Source organism: Symsagittifera roscoffensis, chromosome 7, assembly GCF_963678635.1.
Source record: "Symsagittifera roscoffensis chromosome 7, txSymRosc1.1, whole genome shotgun sequence".
NCBI lineage: Eukaryota > Metazoa > Xenacoelomorpha > Acoela > Convolutidae > Symsagittifera > Symsagittifera roscoffensis.
The window spans coordinates 42,361,194-42,383,913 of record NC_087068.1 but is presented as its reverse complement, the minus strand read 5'-3'; the positions used below and the strand labels follow the sequence as shown (position 1 = coordinate 42,383,913).

Below are 22,720 nucleotides of genomic sequence, written 5' to 3'. Positions count from 1 at the left end.
ATGAACAAATAAATTCACGCTTTACACCAGCCTCCGATTTAAAAATTGGAACATTTGTTTTAATACCTAATTTTAATACTCAAAAAGGAATTTCTAAAAAATTACAACCCCTTCGTAAAGTACCATACCAAATAATTGCCAAACCCACTGACGTAACATATAAAATCACCGACTCAGACCAAAAAGAAATTGTTCAGCATCGAAACAATCTATTACCTTATTACCCAAAGAATACGCACTACGCGAACTAACTCAATTATATTCTTTCACAGGTTTAAAAGTTATTCAAAATAACCCACATACGGAAAATGAAACAAAAGAACAACATGACATTCACCTCGAGAACCAAAATAAAAACACAGCTACAACGAAAAACAATACAAAAAAGCTAGATCAAAAAATACATCAAAAAGAAAAAAAAATAGAAAAATGACAGAAAAAATTATACTCCAAGAACAATTAGAGAAATCAGAACCTAGAGAGTCATCACGACTTAGAAATCAACCACGAAAAAACTACAAAACATTCATTCCACAATCTAAAATATTAAAGAAAGTTGAATTTCAAAAACAACTTTAATTTTACAATCAATAATCTTTGCACCTCTGAAACATTTTAAACTTTCATTTTTCAAAATAACATGCTGACAAACACGCAGCGGTTCTAGTTCAAAATTAGCCAATAAGATTCATTCAATCCGTCACCTCCTATAACTCTAACACAAACCAATTAGACGAAAGATATTAAACTCCAGGCATATCTATAACTATAACTTTACGACCTCCAGGTCAAAAATAAGCAAACCACTCCAACTTGACAACTAAAATAAACATCACCATAATATCATAACCCTCCCTTATCTAATAACCCAAAGATCAACAATATTTCCCCAACTCAGACCTCAAATACCCCCCAAACAAAAATGTTGAATTGGCCTTAAGTAAAAGAACGACCATATTAAATTAGCCTAAAGTATAAAAATTTCAAAAATACCCCAGATCACTTGACAAATAAAAATAAAGTAAAAGAAGACCTCCAGAACACCATAAAATTCGCCCCCAACAATTTTTCACAAAACTCAATCCACTTGTCAAAAAACCAATAAATAATTCGACCACACTTGAAAATTGCCTCAAACAACAAAAAATATTCGATCAAGAAGCCATTTTCTTCAATGCTCTTCTCTCGATCAGTCAACTTAATACTCAACATTTTCATAAACTTTTTAACAATATTTAAACTTTTATTCATATTTCTTTTTGATACCTTTGAAGCTTTTGTAATAATCTTAATCATTTTTTGCAATATTTTTTAAATTTTCTATTCCATATTTAAACTATACATCCAACTTTCAAAAGCCATTGACCATATCCACAGGTACGATTCACAAAACTTATCTAAATGATACGAACCATTTTTAGTAGAACCGATATTTTTTTACTATTTGTAATTTTTATAACATTTCTATCATCCCTCATCTTGACAATATGCAAATGTATAAAGAAAGCAATCATCACATTTGCCTTAGCAACAATCCGTCTAATTCTTTTTTTAGAAGAGTACTACAATAAACATAAATTTTTTCACTAAAAAAATAGACCAAAAACCATCAAAAATTGCTAACCAACAATCACACAGTCAGTCTTCATCGACATCATCCCAAGAAAACCCTACACCACCTACAACTACCTAAAACCCCCAAACATCTACACGAATTTCTTTCCAAGATAACCCATATACCTTCGAAGAACGACACGCTCGCTTATCTGAACCACTAGAACCAGTTCAACGACAAGCACCTCTAAGTGAACCAACATATAACTTATACTCAACACTTCCACAAGAATTAAGTAGAATACGAAATCTTAGTCAAAATCAAAATACAGTTGAAATAAATAGACAAATTATACATCCTCGACGAAACAGAAATTTTCAAACCCCCCGAGTTCCTTTTGATATACCCCAATCCCCATCACAAAGTACTCCAGAAAACCCCATTGGTATATTACCAGAAACCCCTACGCTTCTTTCACAACGTAGCACCTCAAGCTTACCCTCAGATTACTTAGGTTCAACACCAACATCTGAACAAATACGTGAAAATCTCTTTAACCCCCCAAACCAAACATCACGACTACCATATTGGACAACGCAATCATTCACACAAGGTGAACCAAATTTAATCAATGATCCAATAGATATTTCTACGGATACAACAACATCATCATCACTACCAGAAACATTATCACTACCATCAACACCATCAATAAGCCAGATTTCACCGACGCCTTTTACTCTAAATTTCCCAAATAACCTCGACGCTAGATATCGAGAACAATCATCAACAAATATACCTTTAAGATTAGACTGGAATACATTCACAGTACCCCCACCATTATTTGGACAGCACCCAGAAAATAACCGACTCCACAACTGGGCTATTAATAGATTACAATATAGACAAGATATCCACGAAGACATTCGTGATCATAACATCCAAATACTCCAACAAAATAGACTACAATTAAAATTTGAAATCACAGTTAAACTAAACAACATTGCTCAATACCCTTACCCATTAAACCCACCAAATATAACAGCTCAATCATTACCACCACCATTTATAACAACTGAAGTAATATATAAATACGACAGATATACCAAAAAGACAATTGGTTACAACACATTTTATAACCCATATTCAGGATTATCATACACATGTATATTCTAAAAATATTAATTTTTCTCCAACTCTTTTTTCTAGTAATTTCCGATCAGAATATAAATCCTTCTCCCCGCACAGGTCCCCAAGACTTATTAGTCACACATTACGATTGTGAAGAAAATGAACAAAAAACACTACACAAATATGCAACAAATCAAGTATCACAATGCGAAACAGAACCACAAGCTATAGAAACTACAAATGTAATAGCGACACTCTATTCAAAAGCCCGAGCAACAACAGTTATAGGATACAAATTCACAGCAACATTTTCCGAAAAGAAATTACATTGTTCACAAGTCTCAAATGGAAATAAAAACCGACTTGACCACGAATCATTCTACCAGAGTAATATCGAACGACTTTTACATCTCAATCCCGAAGATTGTAAAAACGAGTTACTCAGACTAAATATCACAAGAAATAAAAACACCGACAGAAAATTAGTATATTTCCAAGTTTTTTCAGATTCTGTACATCAAGCAGAACTTGAAAGATATCAAGGACATATAAAACTAGATGAAAAATACCCATACAACGGCGCACACGGAAGATTAACTTATGACATACACGATAAACACTGGATACCACACATTGGTATAAATAACCCATCAAACTGCAAAGCAGACACAAAAAATAAACGATATCAAGAAATAATGTTTTTCGATTGGAAAATACAACTCGAAAAAATACAACTCACACGAGATTTATCTGACAACACAATGATCTATAAAGGAATTAGATTACCTTGTCAAAACGATCAAGGCTATTGTGACCCTACAACACGAACACAAGCAACTATTGTTTGGTTTCCCGAAGATACATGTACAACATTTCAAGTAGCAAAAATACACGCTCGAATGATAAAATTTCACGAGAAATATTTTATACAATCAATTCCATATGAACAAGTAAATCCATCACGAAACGAAAGTACTAATTTTAGAAACATTCACAATGTAGAAAATAAATTGACACGTTTTCAAATATTTCAAGAAACAGAACTTGCATGCAAATACAGAAACCCACTTCACAAAACACAATACTCTTAAATATTAGTTGAATACGAAAAAGGATTCGACATGACCACTGGAAAAATAAAATTCGACCCATATGCCACAAGTCATCCTCTAAACGAAGGAACATCATATACACCAGTTAATTTTCAAAAAAGTAAAGGTCAACCTGGTGGACATCTAAAGCCCCATGACACTAGAAGCACACGTTTACAAGAACTATCACTAATGAATAGTACTTATTTTGGTAATATCCACTATGATATTCACTTAGATATGAAATTAGGCAACACAATTAGCCGAATTTTTCAGGAAATGTTACTCTCTGAATTAGAAACACTTCACCAACTATGCGAATTAGAACGGACACAAATCTTACAATCACTTGCACTAGCAGTATTAAAAACACCCTACGCAGGATTTTCACTATCAGGAAGTAGATCAAATTTTTTAGATTACGAAGAAAACATTTTATGGTTTTATACCTGTACCAAAAAAGTATCAACAATATATGTTTTTGAAGATAAACGATGCTATAAAAGAATCCCTATCTTTTATAAAAATAAAGTACATTTCGTTGACACCTTTTCAAGACGAACCTATTTCTGGGATACCGCAGTTCCATGTGGATCAGAAAATAGCCACAATGTAGTACAACTGAACCCTGATGAAGATAAATATTACCTTCTTACCCCATACCCCACATTAATGCAATCACTCAAAAAATTTTCACCTGAAAGCATTAGAGCTATTGCTCGAAACCCAAATATCGATTTACAATCAATTGGAATATATTCAAAATCCGATATCCAGCATCACATTAGAACACAGCAGTTCCAAGAATTATTAACACAAATGGACACTATACAAAGACAATCAATTGACCAAAGCTTACGCAAACTTGCCGAAACCGCAGGATTTGCAAATATCTATACACAAGATTATAGCGGATATTTTAAAGACATAAAAGACAATATATATCTAAACGGTGAAAAATACCGACCACAAGATATCTCACCCATAAATATTTTTAGCTTTGTCACACTAAAAAATTAATTTCTTGATTTTCTAGGATAGCCCTATTACATCTTAGAAAAGTTGACTATTCTATACGCAATGTTTAACTTTATAGGATTTCTTTTTTCACTTTTAAAAAGAATCTATAACACATGTGCTATACACACACAAGTAAATAGACAAGCAAGTGTAGCACGCATACTATTTGCAGGATTCTTTGGAATTTTTTCATCATCAATAAACAAAATTCTTTTAGACGCACAAATAAAAGAATATAACACAAAAATAGCGACAAGACAGAACACATACGACGAAAAACATAATAATATAGAAATAACGCCTGCAGCACCACAGTTACCACCCCTACCACATAACCATCCATTATCCCTAGTCCCACGAAATATTCGAAATTTAGCAATAACACATAATCCAAATTTTAGACCAAACATATCGCAAAGTCCCATACAACATATAATGACACATCATTCACAAGATGAAAATACATATGAACAAATTATAGAACAACCCCATACCACCGCTTTTCAGTCTCAAAATAATAATTTTTTTAGCCCACGATGAGCCGACAACTTGGATCTCAACACCGCTCAAATTCCCACCCAACCAACCTCAACACTCCAATTACAATAATCCCACTTTTTGCTTTCCCGCCACCCGATTTTCCAACCAATAATATAACATCAGGCATGAATTCAGACACTAATTCACATATTTCATTTTTATACTCCATTTCACAACTCAATAACCCTAATATTGAAACCCCAGATGAATTTGCAGACTCCGAACCATCTCCATCCAATAATTTTCAAACCAACTCCTCAGTTTTTTCAAAACCCCCTTTTCAACCAATCCCACCAAATAACCCTCTCCCATACATTTCTACACCCTCTTATGCTTCACAAGTCACCCCAACCTACTCTTCATTTCATTCAGACCGATCATCCAATTCTCCAGATATTCCCCAAATCTCCCAAGAACTAGACAATTTTATCACCCTACAACAACAACCCTTCCACCTTGACACCTCCACTATAAATCAAATTTCATCCACAATAGAATCATCAAACCCACCTACCCCTACACCCTCTTCAGCTTATACCGCATCATTAGCACAATCATCCACATCCACCGAATCATCAAATAGCACTAATAGAGCTTATCGCACTTTCAAAAGAAAATTCCCAAACCATCCATTTCCAACAAAACCAGGAACAGCCCATGAATATATTAATCATCCAAATCACACTAACACGAAAGATTTTCTAGCAATCACTTTACCTTCATTTCCACAATATACTTTAAACACCCCTAACGACACTAACGACACACGTAGTTTTGTAGATGAACATGTTTTAATGCCTACACTTCATTGGACATCATATTATCATTTTACTAATCCCCTTTGCCTACCTTTATCTAATACTCACATCGATATAGAAAGAAATCAAGATATGCTATATCGACTCACCACATCACTCACACATAGACAATTTACCTATATAGGATATAAAAAATCACTAAAAACATTCACTGCACCCCGAGCTAACGAATATACGCTAGAATATTATGATCATAACATCATCCGAGCTAACCAAGACCAATTTTTAGATGATGATCGATTCGCTAACCCACAAATCACAGAAAAATTCTTCATCAAAACACCATATGTATTTACACTCAATATATTTGATCGAAAATTCGACCACGTCATTTCTGAAGCATTAACCGACATGCAAGCTTACGAAAGTTTTAAAGAAAGATTTCAATTATTTTCACTAACCTTCAATTTCCTTGCACCACATGAACGCGATTTGCACTGCTCACACGACATTATGTTACGCACTAAACAAACCCACACATATACATATTATCGTTTCATACAAAATCATTTTGATCAGCACACTCCATCAAGACAACCACACCACCGTTTTCAGTTTATTAACTCTAAATACACTTCACCATTTTTTCTCAACTTCACATATTGCATTAAAGATACTAACCTTCACGGTATTCTTCGCAATTATGATCCCATAACCCAAATGTATATATTTTGTCCCATCACGAAGACCTTTAACGCAGAAGAATCCAGACCCTTCCTTATCCCACATGAATTTATCCAACCTATAGAAATCCCAATATTAGAATTCATCCACAATACTAAATACAATCACAAATTATATAACCTCATTCAAAACACACCTTATGAGATTGCAGTTGGCACTGAAGAACTAAAAACTATTAAAGCACTTCAATTGCTTTGGCCACTGCTTCAGACTAAAAAAATCATTCGCATACTAGCAAAATTACTAACCAACTCCGACATAATACACGACATCTTCCCCCACGGTTTTTTCCCCGACGACTAACAGGTAAGTATAATTTATACATATTTTTCACTAATAAATTCAAATTAAAACTAACCATTTTTTATCCATGTCTCATTTAGATTTTTAGTCTTCATCCCACGATCATCTGCAAAAAACACAAAAGAAAAATAAAAAATAGAAAACTTCTTCAAATTCTTCTAACTCTATTAATATTTTGCACTAGATAAATATAATAAAATTCATACCAATGTAGTAAATTAAATTATAAATTGTTTCCCCAAAAGCAGTAATTTTAATAATGATGAAAATTTGTAACTTAATTTTTCCCCAAACTAGCAGTAAAATTAAAATTCTTTGTAGTAAATTGATAAAACAAAAATGCAGTACTAACCCTTTGATATTTTCATTCACTCGCACAAAAATTTTATCCAAACTCGCACAGCTCGCCCATGAAGAATTGTTTAAATAATGAATTTCAGTTTCAAGTTTTCACACTCAACAACTCTAACACACGATAACAAATTTCAAACTTTCCTTTAATCCGGTTGGAAAGGAATTATATACTAAACAAAACTAACCAACGCAGCTTACTAAACACCACAAAACATAGAATAACAGCATGACTAAGAAAAGAAAACCAACGGTACCCAAACCGGATTAACCCAGTTTAAAACTGGATATTTTATTCTTTTGAAGACTATTATAAAGTCTAAGAAAGAAATAATAAAACACAAAAATGTCGAAAGACAAACCCATACCAAAAACAATTTGATTTTCGAAAAAAGGACACAACCAACGAAACATAAGAAAAACCACCATAAACCCAACATAAATTGTTATCACATGACAGGACCTCTCACAGAAACCGCACAAAATCATACTCCCACTCCTCGCCTAACCCACCAGAGAGGACGTCCTGAGCATGCTCTATAGCCGGCCTAACCCAACGCGCTACATCCACGCTTTGTGACCACACTTCTATTTTTAATAAGAGGTACTCAAGGGTGAGTAACTCTTCAAAATAACCAAACTAAAACAAAATGCTTTTGTGAAAACAACTAACCAAAATCATAATTAAAACACTGAACTAATAAAAATTCTATAAAATGTAAATTATACCTTGCAGTATATAGATCAGCATACAACATCAAAGACGAACATCCAAAGACAAAATGACCCCACTATACTCGAAAAAGAATGGCCACCCACAACCAATATGCCGTTCACAATCACAACTCAAAAGATTTAGAGTACGACTTGACTTCGCAGAAAAGGACTTCATTGAACTAGACCAATGACCACCTCGATGTTCAAGTATACGTACAGATCCGAGTAACAAGGCATCCCCTCCACGCACAATCTCCACGCCATTCCCAGACGAGGTCGAACGCAAAAGAAGTTCTCTACATGAAACAGAAAAACCCGTCATAGCAAACCATTCTGAAATCAGATTGATTTCGTTGGAAAACACAGTCGTTGTTACAAGAAAACACAACGATTGATATTCATCATTCCAGCGTCCTGGAACTTCTCTAACAAAAGAACCCAGAAGAATATGGTGTTCGCCAAATACCAACGTCCATCATCCATCCTTTGAATTGCAGAAAGACAATTCTAAAAAACTCTGTAAAACCCGGATGGGTGGAACCTGATCTAAACTACATTTTATGATTGGATAAATTAGATATTTTACCACTGTAAAGTATTTAATATTAACCAATCATGATCCATCTAACTAACAACCCACTTATTTGTAAGTGCTGAAATTACTTGTAATTTCAGCACCAGAGAGATTTGAATTTAACTTAGAAATTAGTTGCCTCTCCAAGAGAACTTCAGCAGCCGCAATAAACCAGTATACCCTAGATCTATTGAGCCTAGCAGAGACTAGTTAAACAACCTGAGACTAGATAGTATAAGAGTAAGATTAGGATCGGTATTAGACTAAGAAGTTGCACGAATCTATCCGGCCGAAAATAAGATAGCGTGACGAGCAGACGGTGTACCCTATCCGAAATGAGTTAACCACGTCGGTTCTAACTCACTAATGAGATCATTTTTTCGAAATATGTTACTATTGAAAAAACTGCCGCAGAATTCAATAAGGCGATATTTTTTATGTGCATCTGCTGCTTAGACTCATGCAAAACTCGATTGTCTTACTTGCAAAGAACATTTTTTCAACCTCATCATTGATTTATGAAAAAAAATGCCCCTTTCAAATTGTAATGAATTTTCAAGTGTAGTTTTCAGTGTAATGCTCATTATGATTCCCACGCCCTAGAAACTTAAAAAAAAACATTTGCGTGTCACATTTGTACTTCTTTATTTATTTATCAGCCAGTGAAGCCCCAGCCAGACATAAAATAAAAAAAAAACTATTGAAGTACCGTTTCAGTTTTGTCACACGCGTTTTTTGGAGTTTGATTGTTCTCTTTTGATAGACCTCTTTTTTTAGAAATAAGCCTGCGGTCTTTTTAGTGATTTTTTTAGTTCTCCCAAATCGCTATAACGACCCCATTTTTACCAAATTTGCTGCGCCGCAGGCAAATTAAGGAAAAAAGGCCAAAAACGCGTTGTTGGGCACTTTTTGGAAAATGTCAACCAAAAAATTGTGTTTTTTTCCGGGGCGCGCTCCCCCTATAAAACTAGTATATATTGGCGCCGAATGCGCCTTTAGAAAATTTTTAGGGTCCGTCACCAAATATGGATATCTCAAAATAGTACAAAGGGGGGACCCTTTGGGTTGGCAGGGGGTCGAATCCCTGAAAAAGCAAAAGCCACCCCGCCCCCCGCCCATAAATCCACCCCTGGCCTCCCCCTCGAGAAAATCCTAGATCCGCCTCTGTAATAAACTCTTACTCATCAATGATCCAGCACTGTAAAAGTAATTTTCTTTTGATCTGTGTTCATGTGTGACTCAGAAAATCCAATGTGGTGTATTTCACAATTTTGCCTTTCGCAGTATTGCTGGCTGAAGAAATGCTGATCCAGTTCTGGTTAGTTCTGCTATTTCAATCCGGGTCGCCTTTGTTAAAACTCTAGAGGATTTTAAGTTTTTTTTTAAGTAAATCTACGACCTGCTGCGCCCTAAAAATAATTTTTCGTAGCTTGTGAGACCTATCTCAATTTATTTCCAACCTATTGGCTATGTTGAGCTCTCATAGAAACATCTTAATTAAGATAATGAGACTGTGAAAATTATCATTTCTTTTTTCTGGAAAAAAAAACAATTAATAATAAATTTTGCTGTAAATTTACCATGCAGATAGTGACGTATTCTAATTTCTATTTTTATTACACCAAGGAATAAATGCAAATAACGACATATCAAAACAGACATTAATCTTTTGTTGACAATCATAAATTAAGTTATTTCAAGAATAAAACGGTAGACAGTTTTTGTAAGATTTTCAATTAGATCACAGCCTTGTTCATAGCCTTGTAGTAATGTAGTCATAATTATTTTTTAAATGACGCGATCAAAATTTTTTTCAAATGAACCAATGATTTTAGAAAACATAAATCACAAGAAGCTAGGATTAATCTGCAAATTGGTGACATATCTATAAACTACAACGGTTAGCTTTTAAACGAATAAATTTGGAACATTTTTTCAAGCTACAAAAAAAATAGTTCATATCTTTTGCAAACTTTTGCAATCCGTCATCACGTGATCAAGTCAGGTGAGGTGATCAAGCTCGTGAAATGTTCTGTCCTCCGGGAGTCTTGCCGTCCCCTCCGCCGTTCTGCTCCTCGAAGTCCTGTTGGTTGTGCAATTGGCACAACACACATGAGGTGCACCACAACGAGAGACAGCAGTCTGCGAAGGCTCCGCCTTCAATGTCCTGTTTGGCTCTAAGAGCCATTCGGAATTTGAACACGACCAGGACGAAGACAATTGTGCTAATTAAAGCCACCCCAGCCATAACCTAGAATTAAAACAATATTTCATAGAAAAATAACTAAGATGCATTACAATATCAAAACTAGCGAGCTAAATGTGGAGGGTTATATCGTTAAAAAATCAATTCTAGGCCCCAAAATTTTTTTCTATTGAATTACTCATTTTCCTTGAACCCCACTCATTCTGGTAAGAGTGCCTTCAAACACTCACCTGCTGGATAAGCGAGTACATTTTGTCTTCTTCCGGCTCCACAATAACCCCAGTTTGTTGGCTGGTATGATACGCTTGGGTATTCATAATAGCATACGACGCAACTGAGTCGCTAACTGCCCAAAGACCGCAAACTATCACCGATACTATAGCTGCTATTTTCATTCCCAGTCTCACTCCCACTTTATATGACGTCACGCAGGGAAAGAAACACGTGATCAGACACCAGGGCACATTTTCTGTGCACCCGCAAATTCCATGAACCCACTCTTGAACCATTTCTAGTGTCTGAAAAAAGGTGAAAAATGAGAAAGCAATGTCAAATTTGGTTACTTAATCATAATTATTACATTTTTTTTTTCAAAGTAATCATGCATTCATTCAACACATTTTGCGTAATGCCAAATTAGCATGTTTGTTAAGGTCAAGTCCTGATTCAGTTCAGTTCTAAATTGAACACACCTCGTTGAAATATTGCACGTAGTTTTATGTAACACCAAAACTACTGGAATGAAAGATTGAGGCTGCTGAAAGCGATCTCAGTATCTGAAAAAGTGAACGTTTGTTGGCAACGAATGAATAAACCCCATTTAGCGGGCAAAATATGAATTTTGAAAATAAACGGGACTGACTGTATCAGAACAAAGCCTTGAATGTCTATGTAGGTTCTGCTTAAAAACGTTGTAGTTGTCAAAAAATAAAAGAAAAGTTTTAGCAAGTTTTTTTTCAGCTATTCTCCGCACGCTATATAAAATACAATGTGATACAAGTTGCAAGCTCTGAATGTTCCGGCTGCACTTGAATGTCTATAAAATTTTTCAAAATAATCGAATCTTTTTTAGGAAAATTTCCAATCCATACGCCATGTAAGCTACAAAATGACGTATTTAGCGACCCTTGTGTTTTAACAAGACTGCTTGTATCAAAGCAAAGCCACGAATGTTATGACGGCTCTCAGTCTTCGAAATAATTTCTGAAAACAACTTGAAAATATTGTAAAATTTTAATATAAAAAAATTGAAAAAAAAAATTCCCCATATGTCAGGTACAAAGTGATGTTTTAAGGGCCTGGAAACGTAGTAATAATACACATTAATCTCCCGCAATTCCACTTGGAACGATTTATAAGCTGCTTAAATAACCGCTTATTCGTTAAATTGACTACCTCGCGCGTATTGACTAACCGCTTATTCGTTAAATTGACTATCTCGCGCGTTAACTGACGCGCGTTAGTAACCCACGAGCTCAAATATTTCGTCTTTTAGTCAGAAGTCGCAGCATTAAGTATGTTGCCTAAAATGATTTTGAAATTTATTCTGAGAAATCAAACGCCTAAATCAGCACTTTCAATGTTAAATAATGAATGTTGAACTTTGAGATAATGTTTTGTGATATTGAACAATAATGAAAAATTTTCTAAAAAAAAACATTATGACGTCGTAGCACGTAGTACATGCCTTTGCAAACACGTAGATCCCAGTTCAATTCTCATTCTAAATTGTTTTTTTTTTAACAAAAATTGGCTTCAAGAAAAAAACACTGCAAGCTTATCTTTTGTGGTATATTAATATTAAGATAGTTGGAAAAACAAGACTATATGTAGCATGCCTCAATCAACTTGCAATTTTTTAAGCCTGTCACTGGTCAAACTGCCAGACACTGGTTTAAGCCAGACACTGGTTCTTAACTGATCAAACTGACTTTTTTTAAATCCCCACTTATTTCAAATCAAGGAATGATTATAAGTGCGGATAATTTGCCACCCATAAACATTTCGCGTAACCAGTATTATTTTTGCAACGTTGCCATCCTCATTTTAGCCTAGTGCAAGATTGATACCCATACGCAGTCTCTTTGTAAAATTGGTCTAAGCATAAACAAGACTGCTCGTATCAAGGCGAGGCCCTGAATGTTCCGATTGCCTTTCAAGATTGTGAATTTTTTTGCCTTTATGTGATTTTTTTTGTAAAATATTTAAAGTACAAAATGATAGATTTCGCTCCTAGTAACAAATCAAAAATGACAAATAGACTTCCTTCGACCAATTTGGAACAATTTCTAAGACGGATTAAATCTCCGTTTATAGCGTGAAATATATCGCGCGTTAATTGTCCCAAATTGGCCCAAATGGCAATCTTTAAACCCCCATAACTTCATGAAAAAGATCACAGTTGAGTTATCTTTTCAAATTTAAGCTCAGGACAACAAAAATTTTTTAATGATATGAAAAAATTTCACCAAAAAGGCCAAGTTCAAAAGTCGAAATTTGTCTGAAGAAAAAAAAACCCACCCCGAGCACAAATATTTCGTTACTTTCGTATCGAAAATTGGAACAATAAATTGAGAGAAGCTTAGAAAGTGAGTCGATGGGTGGTTATAAATTAGTTACAATTTAGTTTGCAGTTTGTCTGAAGAAAAAAAATCACCCTGAGCACAAGTATTTCGTTTCTTTCGTTACGAAAGTCGAAACAAAACCCATCCCAGGTATATATATAGTTCTCATATAAAAGTCGGAACAATAAATGGGACGAAACTTGCTGGTGTATCAAAAAGGAAGAAATCTGTTGATTTTGAGGACGAAATCTTTCGTTGTATGAATTGAGGACGAACTCTGGTACTACTATGATATAGTGGTCCCTCGAAAAAGCAACTATGACAGAAAAGTCCCGCATGCATTTGGCATGTAATAAAATGAAAATTAATTTGTGTATAAAATATTTGTTTCAAAAATCTCGTAAAATATGTTGATGAGTCAGGAATTTTTTTGTTTAAAAATTGGAATTTTTTATATTGCTTATAAGAAAATTAATCGCTCAAATTATTTCACGATTTAAGAACAACTTTTTTGGGTTAACTTTTAGTTTTCATCAAAAATCAACTTTGCCAATTTTCCCTAATTTTCAACCTTAAAACGGTGAGGGGTGAAGTTTTACAGCATAGCGAAACATAAAATCAGTTTGAAAATATTTTCCGACATCTTTCTGAATGGCAAAATCATAAATATTAAACAATTTGAGAGCTCTAAGTGTGTCTAATTCTTAAGGGACCTGGCTATTTTCAAGGGACCACTCTATCATAGTAGTACCGGAATTCTTGGAATTCAAACCACGATTGAAATGTGCGTCAATATGATAACATAACTCTGCTCCACAATAAAAAACAATTCAATTCAGTAAGTTCTCAGATAAAAATCAGTGGTTGCTGTAAGTAAATTTTATAATCGGTCAAAGTCCAATAAATCTGAAGCTGGCTGTTATCAAACGAATAAGACTAAGAATTTTATTTTTTTTATATATATATAGCACAATTTTGAAGCTGCGAATAAGAAAAGAAAGTGCTTAAAGGTCCTCTATTCCGCCATTGGTACGTTTTTTAAGCTTTTTTGGAATCTTACCAAATTTGATTGCAAAATTTACCTGAAAAAAGCTCGATTTGTGTTACAGTTTTGTTCTTATGTGGGAGGATAAATTTACGTTGGTCGCAAGCAAAATTAGTTTTTCTGTTGAAATAAGCAATACAGCCTAGTTGCCTTCCTGCTGAAAAACAGGAAAATGGAAAAAAAAAGGATAATAAATTATGCGTAGGCTGAGCTGTTAGTTGTATGGGCGCCTTTGAATGCTTACAATTCGATAACTATTCTGCTCGTTCTGACTTGACTAAATAAGTTGTACGAGGGAATAAGGGAGGGAATTTGAGGAGAAAGGATTAAGCCTCTATATAGCTTCGCGTCCTAAAATAGCCAACGCTGAAATAAGCAAAGGGACATTGTTGGACATAGTAGTCTGGATATGGTTGCCCGGGTTACGTAGCAATCACGCTTCATTATCACTAAGAATAGGAGTATAGCTTTATGTGTTCTAAAAGCCGACAGCTATCTTTATGAAGCAGATAAACATACGGAATTACTCGAATCTGACTAGCTTGAAAAAATAAGAAAGCTGGCTTAAACTTTCCCATACATTTTTTGGTGATTCTTAAAGGAAACTTTTGTCTGCTTAACTGAATCGTTTGTCTAATGGGCCGTATGCTTACCATTATGTAACCATGGTGCGTCTGTGCTCTCAAACAACCAAGCGTGATTTAAGAAAAGGCATAGTTTTTTAAAAAATTCTTGAGATGTAAAATAGGAAACAGGAAACAAGAATCAGCTGGATTTTAGTCGTTCTTCATAAATAAATTCTATTTGAATAATGAATGAGACTTTACAACTCAAGTTCATTTATCAACCGGCCTAAAAGCAAACCTGTTCCAGCCTTATATCTGCTGCAATGATAACGCCAGCAAAGGAAGGCGAGCTAATATGGTTCGGTACTGCTTAAGCTTTCCATAAATCTCAAATACAGCTTCAACCAAGTAAGAAATTATACCAAAGTTGATCACAGAAATGACAATAATGCTACACAATCCATTAAAGATCGTGATTATTTTTTCTAAGCTAAGAATTAACGAGTTTCTTAACTCGAAAAAAATTGAGTTTAGAATTTGAAAATGACTCTTTGTCTTGTCGGTGTTTGTTGATTCCTAATCTATACAGTTGACAATCTTGAAAAATCTTCCGAAATAATTTTTCTGCAATATAAATATCATAAAAGTATTGAAGTAGATCAATGAAATGAACGTGAATAGTCACAGGGAAGTTCTAGTTATAGATTTAAATTCATAGGTTTAAGTCGTGAAGACCATACCAAGCGTCAATAGACAAATTCTTATCAAACATATGCAAACATACAACATAACATTTAAATCTGAGGCCATTTTGACACCTTGCCAGATAAGAAGAAAATTGACCAGTGACTGATACATAAGGTTTCTATCAAGCACACCAACACACAAACATTCATAGAACATGCAGCTCAAGTCTCTAATTTCGGAATCTATTCTGCTCTTAGATCTGTATGCTTACTATCCACAGACTAAGTTCAACAGTTATCAGTTGGTCTTCTTACTGCAGAATTCCGCCTCCCTGTCTATTTATCATTATGTAAAACACAAATTGAAGGAAAATGGTGAGGAAATAGAGAGGAAGTGGATTAAAAAACGTGAACGGATGGTTGGTCACGAGAAAATGTGAACGGATATTAGAAACTGAGGTGATGTTAATGTCTTTCTCTAAGTAAAAAAACTGCATTAAGAAAACCGTGCCATTCTAAACGAGAAATGGTAGGAGTTTTTTAATCAGGAATTGTCCAGGGAGTCGTAGGGTTTGGCATTTGCCCTTAAAGTTTGTAGTCTAATTTGTATTACTTGGGGTCCCTGGGGTATTTTCACCCTTGCTTTTTCAATCACAATGTTGAATTTTAATGAGATTCAACCGTTTGTTGCTTTTAAAGGCATCTTTGGGAAGTGCTGAATGTATAAAAATAATAAATTCGTTTTTAAGAAGGGAACAGACTTGATTATTAGTTACTTAACTCAAATGTGTTTTTACTAAAATGTAAGTGTTCTCGTCTATACGGTTGCAAAGTTTCACTCATGGGTTGAAGAAGACAGACATCTTTTTGACTTTTTGTTCCGACTTTCGATACGAAAGTAACGGAATATTTGTGTTCGGGGTGGGTTTTTTTTTTCTTCAGACAAATTTCGACTTTTTAACTAGCCATTTTTGACGGAATGTTTTTTATATCATTCGAAAGGTATTGTTGTCCTGAGCTCAAATTTGAAAAGATATTTCACCTGTGATCATTTTTCGTGAAGTTATGAGGGTTTAAAGATTGCCATTTTGACCAATTTGGGACAATTAACGCGCGATATAATTCGCGCTATTAACGCGTAAGCGGAGATTTAATCCGTCTTATAAATCGTTCCAAATTGGTTGAACGAAGCTTATTTGCCATAATTGATTTGTTACAAGGAGTGAAATCTATCCTTTTGTTTTTTATATTGTGTGTGGGGTGATGATTTTTATAAAAAAATTTCAAATTAAAAAAAAAATTCATTTTGTTTGATTACACTCAATTTTTTAACGTTATTACTGCTCCATAAACCTTAAAAGGCAGTCGAAACATTCAGAGCTTCGCCCTGATGCGAGCAGTCTTGTTGTTCCGACTTTCGATACGAAAGTAACGGAATATTTGTGCTCGGGGTGGGTTTTTTTTTCTTCAGACAAATTTCGACTTTTTAACCAGCCATTTTTGACGGAATTTTTTTAATATCATTCGAAAAGTATTGCTATTTTGAGCTTAAATTTGAAAAAATATTTCACCTGTGATCATTTTTCGTAAAGTTATGAGGGTTTAAAGATTGCCATTTTGGCGATTTTGACCAATTTGGGACAATTAACGCGCGATATAATTCGCGCTATTAACGCGTAAGCGGAGATTTAATCCGTCTTATAAATTGTTCCAAATTGGTTGAATGAAGCTTATTTGCCATAATTGATTTGTTGCAAGGAACGAAATCTATCTTTTTGAACTTTATATGGCGTGTGGGGTGATGATTTTCATTAAAAAAATTCAAATTTTAGAAAAAAGAATTTTCATTTTATTCTATTTCAATTATTTTTTTATGTTATTACTGCTGCTCCATAAACCTTAAAAAGCAGTCGGAACATTCAGGGCTTCGCCCTGATACGAGCAGTCTTATTGCCCTTAAGGTTTTAATCAACGCTACTCTACCATGGCTACTTGAAAACATCTCGCATTTTGAGCTGTAGTGCTGGTGATAGTGTAAAAGCGTTAGCTTTAAATATATAAAATGTGCGAAGCAGCCTTTTTGTTTTTCCTGGGAGCACATTGTTTGTTCAAATTTTTTCTCAATGGATCAAACCGATTGAGCTATAACTAGGGTTGTGCAGTTACAAGTAAGTAAAGTTTGTTCACTGGTAAGTTACTAGTAAGTTACAGTTACTACATTTTTACTAGTAAGTTACTTTTACTTACTAGTAAGTTTTAAAAAATTCAGGGTCTGCTTGAAAACTACCATTTTGAAGACTATACATTTTATACCAACTCAAAATCCGCGAAATAATCATTATGACCAGTATTATCAAGTAAAGCAGCGTTGCAGTATATGAAAACAATTTCACTGATAATTGAGCCTCATTTCTTTCAAAAAATTCATTTTGGTTCAACTTATTAGTAATAAGCCTTATATTACTTACTAGTAAGTTACTAGTACATTTACTAGTAACTTTCTTACTAGTAAGTAAATCTGCACAACCTGGCTATAAAGAAAGCTGCCACTAAAGTATACGTCTGTCGTTGGCTAAATTTTGAAATAAAAAAGAAACCTATTGGAATCAATGGGTTAGAGCGGACAGAAGAAAAAAGTGAAGATTTGATGAAAGGAGGGGAGTCTAAGCAAAGTCACCTTGACAGCCTCGTTGATGTCCAAAGAACAAAGAAAGTTTCAAATCACAGTATTCTCAGCAAGGCAAATTAAAAAAAATAGATATTTTTTGAAGTAAAGAGCTTTCTGCAATCAAAACAAAATGTGTCCCTCATAATGCTTTTTTTAAAGTTTTTTTTTCGAGGTCTGAATTTTAAAAGCGATGGGAACAAATTGAACTTTGGTTCGAAGCTCTCATAAAAAATAGAGAAATTAGTAAACTTGATGGTAACATTTATAGCCTAGTTGATGTCCAAAGAACAAAGAAAGTTCCAAATCACAGTATTCTCAGCAAGGCAAATTAAAAAATAAGTGGTCATTTTTTTGAAGTAAAGAGTTTTCTGCAATCGAAACAAAATATTTGTTTCCTCATAATTTTTCATGAGTTTTTTGAGGTCTGGAGTTTAAAAGCGAGTAGGATACACTGGTTGACAAAATGAACCTCTTGGCTCGAAGCTCTCATATAAAAAACAGAGAAATCAGTAAACTTGTTTTTTGTCTCTTGATGTAAAATTTCAATAATTTCTGACAAGCGCTGGTAATATGATTATAGTAGGCTGTTACAACTGTATCAAAATTAGTTGTTTATAGTTTGTTTTAAATTGATTGTTTAGTTCAGCCGTTTCGCAGAATGTTTGTAACAGAGGCTATAATTGTATATTTTTGTCCACCCTAAAAATTTCCTTCGGCGCCATATATACTGATTTTGAGGACGGCAGTTTTGACCTATTTTAACAAAAAAATGGTCGACCAAATTTTCCATTTCTTTTAAAATTGAAATCCGCCCCTTTTCCGGAAATACGTTGATCCGCCACTGTTTATAGCTAAAAAGATGGTTCAAAACACAGGTTTATGATGTGTATAGCTAGCGATTTGTTGTGGCGGTGCTTTTTTGTAAAATTAAGGCGGTTTTTAAAAACTTTTATTCAATATTTTAACCATATAGTCATGTTGATTTTTCTAATTATATTTGCGTATAAAACAGTTGTTTTGCAAAACAATTTCTGCTGCGTAGTGAAGTTTTTAATATAAATTATGCCAAACATACCATTTTAGAGCCTTCTTTAAATGATTTCGACGTCATTTTTTGGGCTATGTTATCAACTATGTTTCGGGTTATGTTTCGGGTTATGTATTTTGGGTTATTTGTCATATATCACCGATGCAGAGGGTATATGTATCGACCCCGGTCGACGAAAAGGGTCGAAAACTAAGTCGAGAAATATGTCGACCAGGTTCGATGCATGAATCGACCGGAGCCCAACATCAGTCAATCAGGACTCATTAATAAGTCAACCAGCTCAAAACTTTCAATTTTCTAAAACTATTTTTAGGATTTTACAGCTCCAAAGTTGCTGCCAATAAACATTCCCAAATTATAAGAACTCTTTTCACCTTTAGGTTTATCTGAAAGCAAAATTTCACTACAAAACAAAAACTTTCATAGAAGTTCTTCAAAAAAATTGAAATATGCCCGGGGTAAAAAAAAAACTGCTACTGCTATTCTAATTAAGGCATCATTTAAACCATTTAGCTAACATTCTGACTGAGAAAAAAAATTAATTTGAATCATGAAAAACAAATTATGAAAAGAATTATCTGAAGAAAAATCTATAACAGTCTAAATGATTCAAAAACTACAAAATTACGTTTGAAACAGTTCACATAGACTCTCAAAGCAGACATAGGAACTTGATTCACTCACCAGAGCCAACTAACATCTAGAAAAGTTGTCGAGCAGAACAGACCTAATTCAACCCAAAAAAAATCAACTCGAGGGGTCGATATATAGTTCAACTAAATCAACCTAGGATGCACTTAAAATTGCTTCAGGTAGATTGTAGATTAAAATGAACAAACTTTGCTTTAGAAATTTAGAAAATATATATTCAAGAGAATTTTTTTTCAAAAAGGAGGCAAAACCATTGGAATGAAGGACTATTGGGAACGGGTTTTTATTTCTATTTTTTTCTCAGACGCTTTGCAAACTTTCTTCACTCTTCCAAAAAAAGTGTTACCAAAAACTACTCAACCAATTTTCAAAATGTGGCACCAATAGAAAATCCGCCCACTGCTCTGTTTTCCTGCGTAATCACCTTGTCTTTTTTATCTTACCCCTATTTCTAGAGCCTTCAAAAAAGACTGTGGGGGACTATTTGACACAGAATTATGGATTTTTTTTTCATTTTCTTAAAACTATCTGAGACTTTGAATTTAATGGATAGAACGCGTTGAGGGACTTTCCCCTGCATGAGCGGCTAAATCCATTTTTTACAAAAAAAATTATGGACCTCGGAAAAGGCAAATTTTTTGACTTTTCTCTAAAAGTACACTCATGAATCTGAGACTTTAAAAGACTACACTAACGATTTCAAAAAATTGGCACCAATAGAAGTCCGCCGTTTTTTGACCGTTTTTTGAAAATTTTAAATTCTTCAAATCTACCTCACAAATCTGAGTTTTTAAAACATCCGTATAACAATGTATGGGAAAATACAGGATATTGATGGCTACGCCTAATTTTTTTAGACACAAAGTTATGACCTTCGGAAAAATCAAAATATGATTTTTCGACAGTTTTTTTAAAAGTTCTTGACTTGTCTTGAAAACTACCATCCCAAATCTGAACTTTTGGGATCAACCAAAAGAATGTGTTGAGAAAAGATCCCCTGTATAAGCGGCGACGTCTAAGTTGTTTACAAAAAAAGTCCCTCAGAAAACTCAATGTTATGATTTCTCGTCCATTTTTTTAAAACTTTTTGATTCTTTTTACTCAGCCCAATCTGATATCAAGGATTAATCCGAATTTAACCTGGAAACCAATCATGCAAGTGTCGGCGTCTTTGAAGTTGAGAAAATCTTATGATTTTGAAAAAATTTCGTATGGTTCATATTTTTTCGTATGAAAAAATCTAAAATCTTTCAATCTTATTTAACACGAGAATTAAAAAATTTTTTTTTTACTGTGAAGCCCAAGTTTGAATTTTTGAGATAACCTATTTTATCCCGCATCAGTACAAAAAATTCAAAAATTATCAAACAGGTACTTTCCTGCTAGCTTTAGCTGGGCCCCTAGTCTTCAAATTGAGAACTACCTTTAGAAGCTAACTGTCAAATTACTCCATGCAATTTTCTGCCTACTATAGAAAAACTAATGAAACAAAACTTTACAAAACCCTGATTATTCCGACAGGTCTTTAATGTCCATAAATAGTTCTTATTTGAAAATTGTTGTTGGAATGAGTTTTGAACCGGATTTTTTTCCCCCGCTTACGAGTTGAATGGACGCAATATATAGCGCGTTAAGTCTCCCAAGCTGGCCAAATTAGGAAACTATTACATAAATGATCAAGATTGAGTTTGAATTTTGAAGTCCGGGCAATCCTATTTTTAGACAGTACAAAATATCGTCGATAGCTGTTAAATACAGAGTCATACGAAATCACAACGAGTATAAATATTGTCTCATTCCTCAAAAGTCGGAAATCAGCTGAGATCTGCGACGCAGAGGTTCTTTCCCAATTATTTGTCTACTGAATAAGATAAAAACATCAAACTGGTGAAATAACTTTATCTTCTTCTTCCGGTGTTTTCTTTTCTCCGATGTTCTCCTCTTCGAACTCCTGTTGGTTGTGCATCTGGCATAAGACACAGTAGGTACACCAAAGTGACAAGCAGCAGTCTGCTATCTGCTCTCCCTCTATGTCCTGTTTGGCTCTAAGAGCCGCTCGGAACTTGAAAATGATGAGAATCAAAAGAATCGCCAAAATTAGGCTCAGTCCGTCCATCACCTAAAAGTTTGGCTTTTTTTATTTTTGCTGTTATTTTTAATCAGAAAAAGCTTATTGGAGTATAAAATCATCATATAGAGAAAGAACATTACGCTTGCTAGGAATTCTTAAGAAAAATAGTTGAAAGTCATTTGATTTTTTGGGTCTTTTCGTTAAACCCGCTAAATGTTTAAGTAAAAATCAAAAATTTTATTACAAAATAGAACTAATTCTAACTTAACATATGCAGGACTGTTATCCGGAATGGTAAATTGAGCTAAAAATGCAAAAAGTGTGAAGCAAACGACAATTAAAAGCGCTTCTGGCATTTTTATTTAATGAAACTTATGTGCAGAAAACGGCGAAAAATGGTACAAAATAAAAAAATTCAGTTTGAGACTAAA

At 34.1% G+C, this 22,720-nt stretch overlaps 2 protein-coding genes across 4 annotated transcripts in view; one reads left to right on the top strand and one right to left on the bottom strand.

The window, feature by feature from the left end:
* Positions 1 to 22,720, top strand: part of LOC134851855 (dynein axonemal heavy chain 5-like) — a 169,783-nt gene that overhangs the window by 41,601 nt on the left and 105,462 nt on the right. The gene's annotated exons all lie outside the window — the stretch shown is intronic.
* Positions 10,337 to 11,499, bottom strand: LOC134851857 (uncharacterized). Its single transcript, XM_063868129.1, has 2 exons — positions 11,221 to 11,499; positions 10,337 to 11,035 (listed from the first exon to the last, which is right to left on the bottom strand). Exons 1-2 carry the CDS (start codon positions 11,497 to 11,499, stop codon positions 10,799 to 10,801), a joined length of 516 nt encoding a protein of 171 aa, XP_063724199.1. The 3' UTR covers positions 10,337 to 10,798.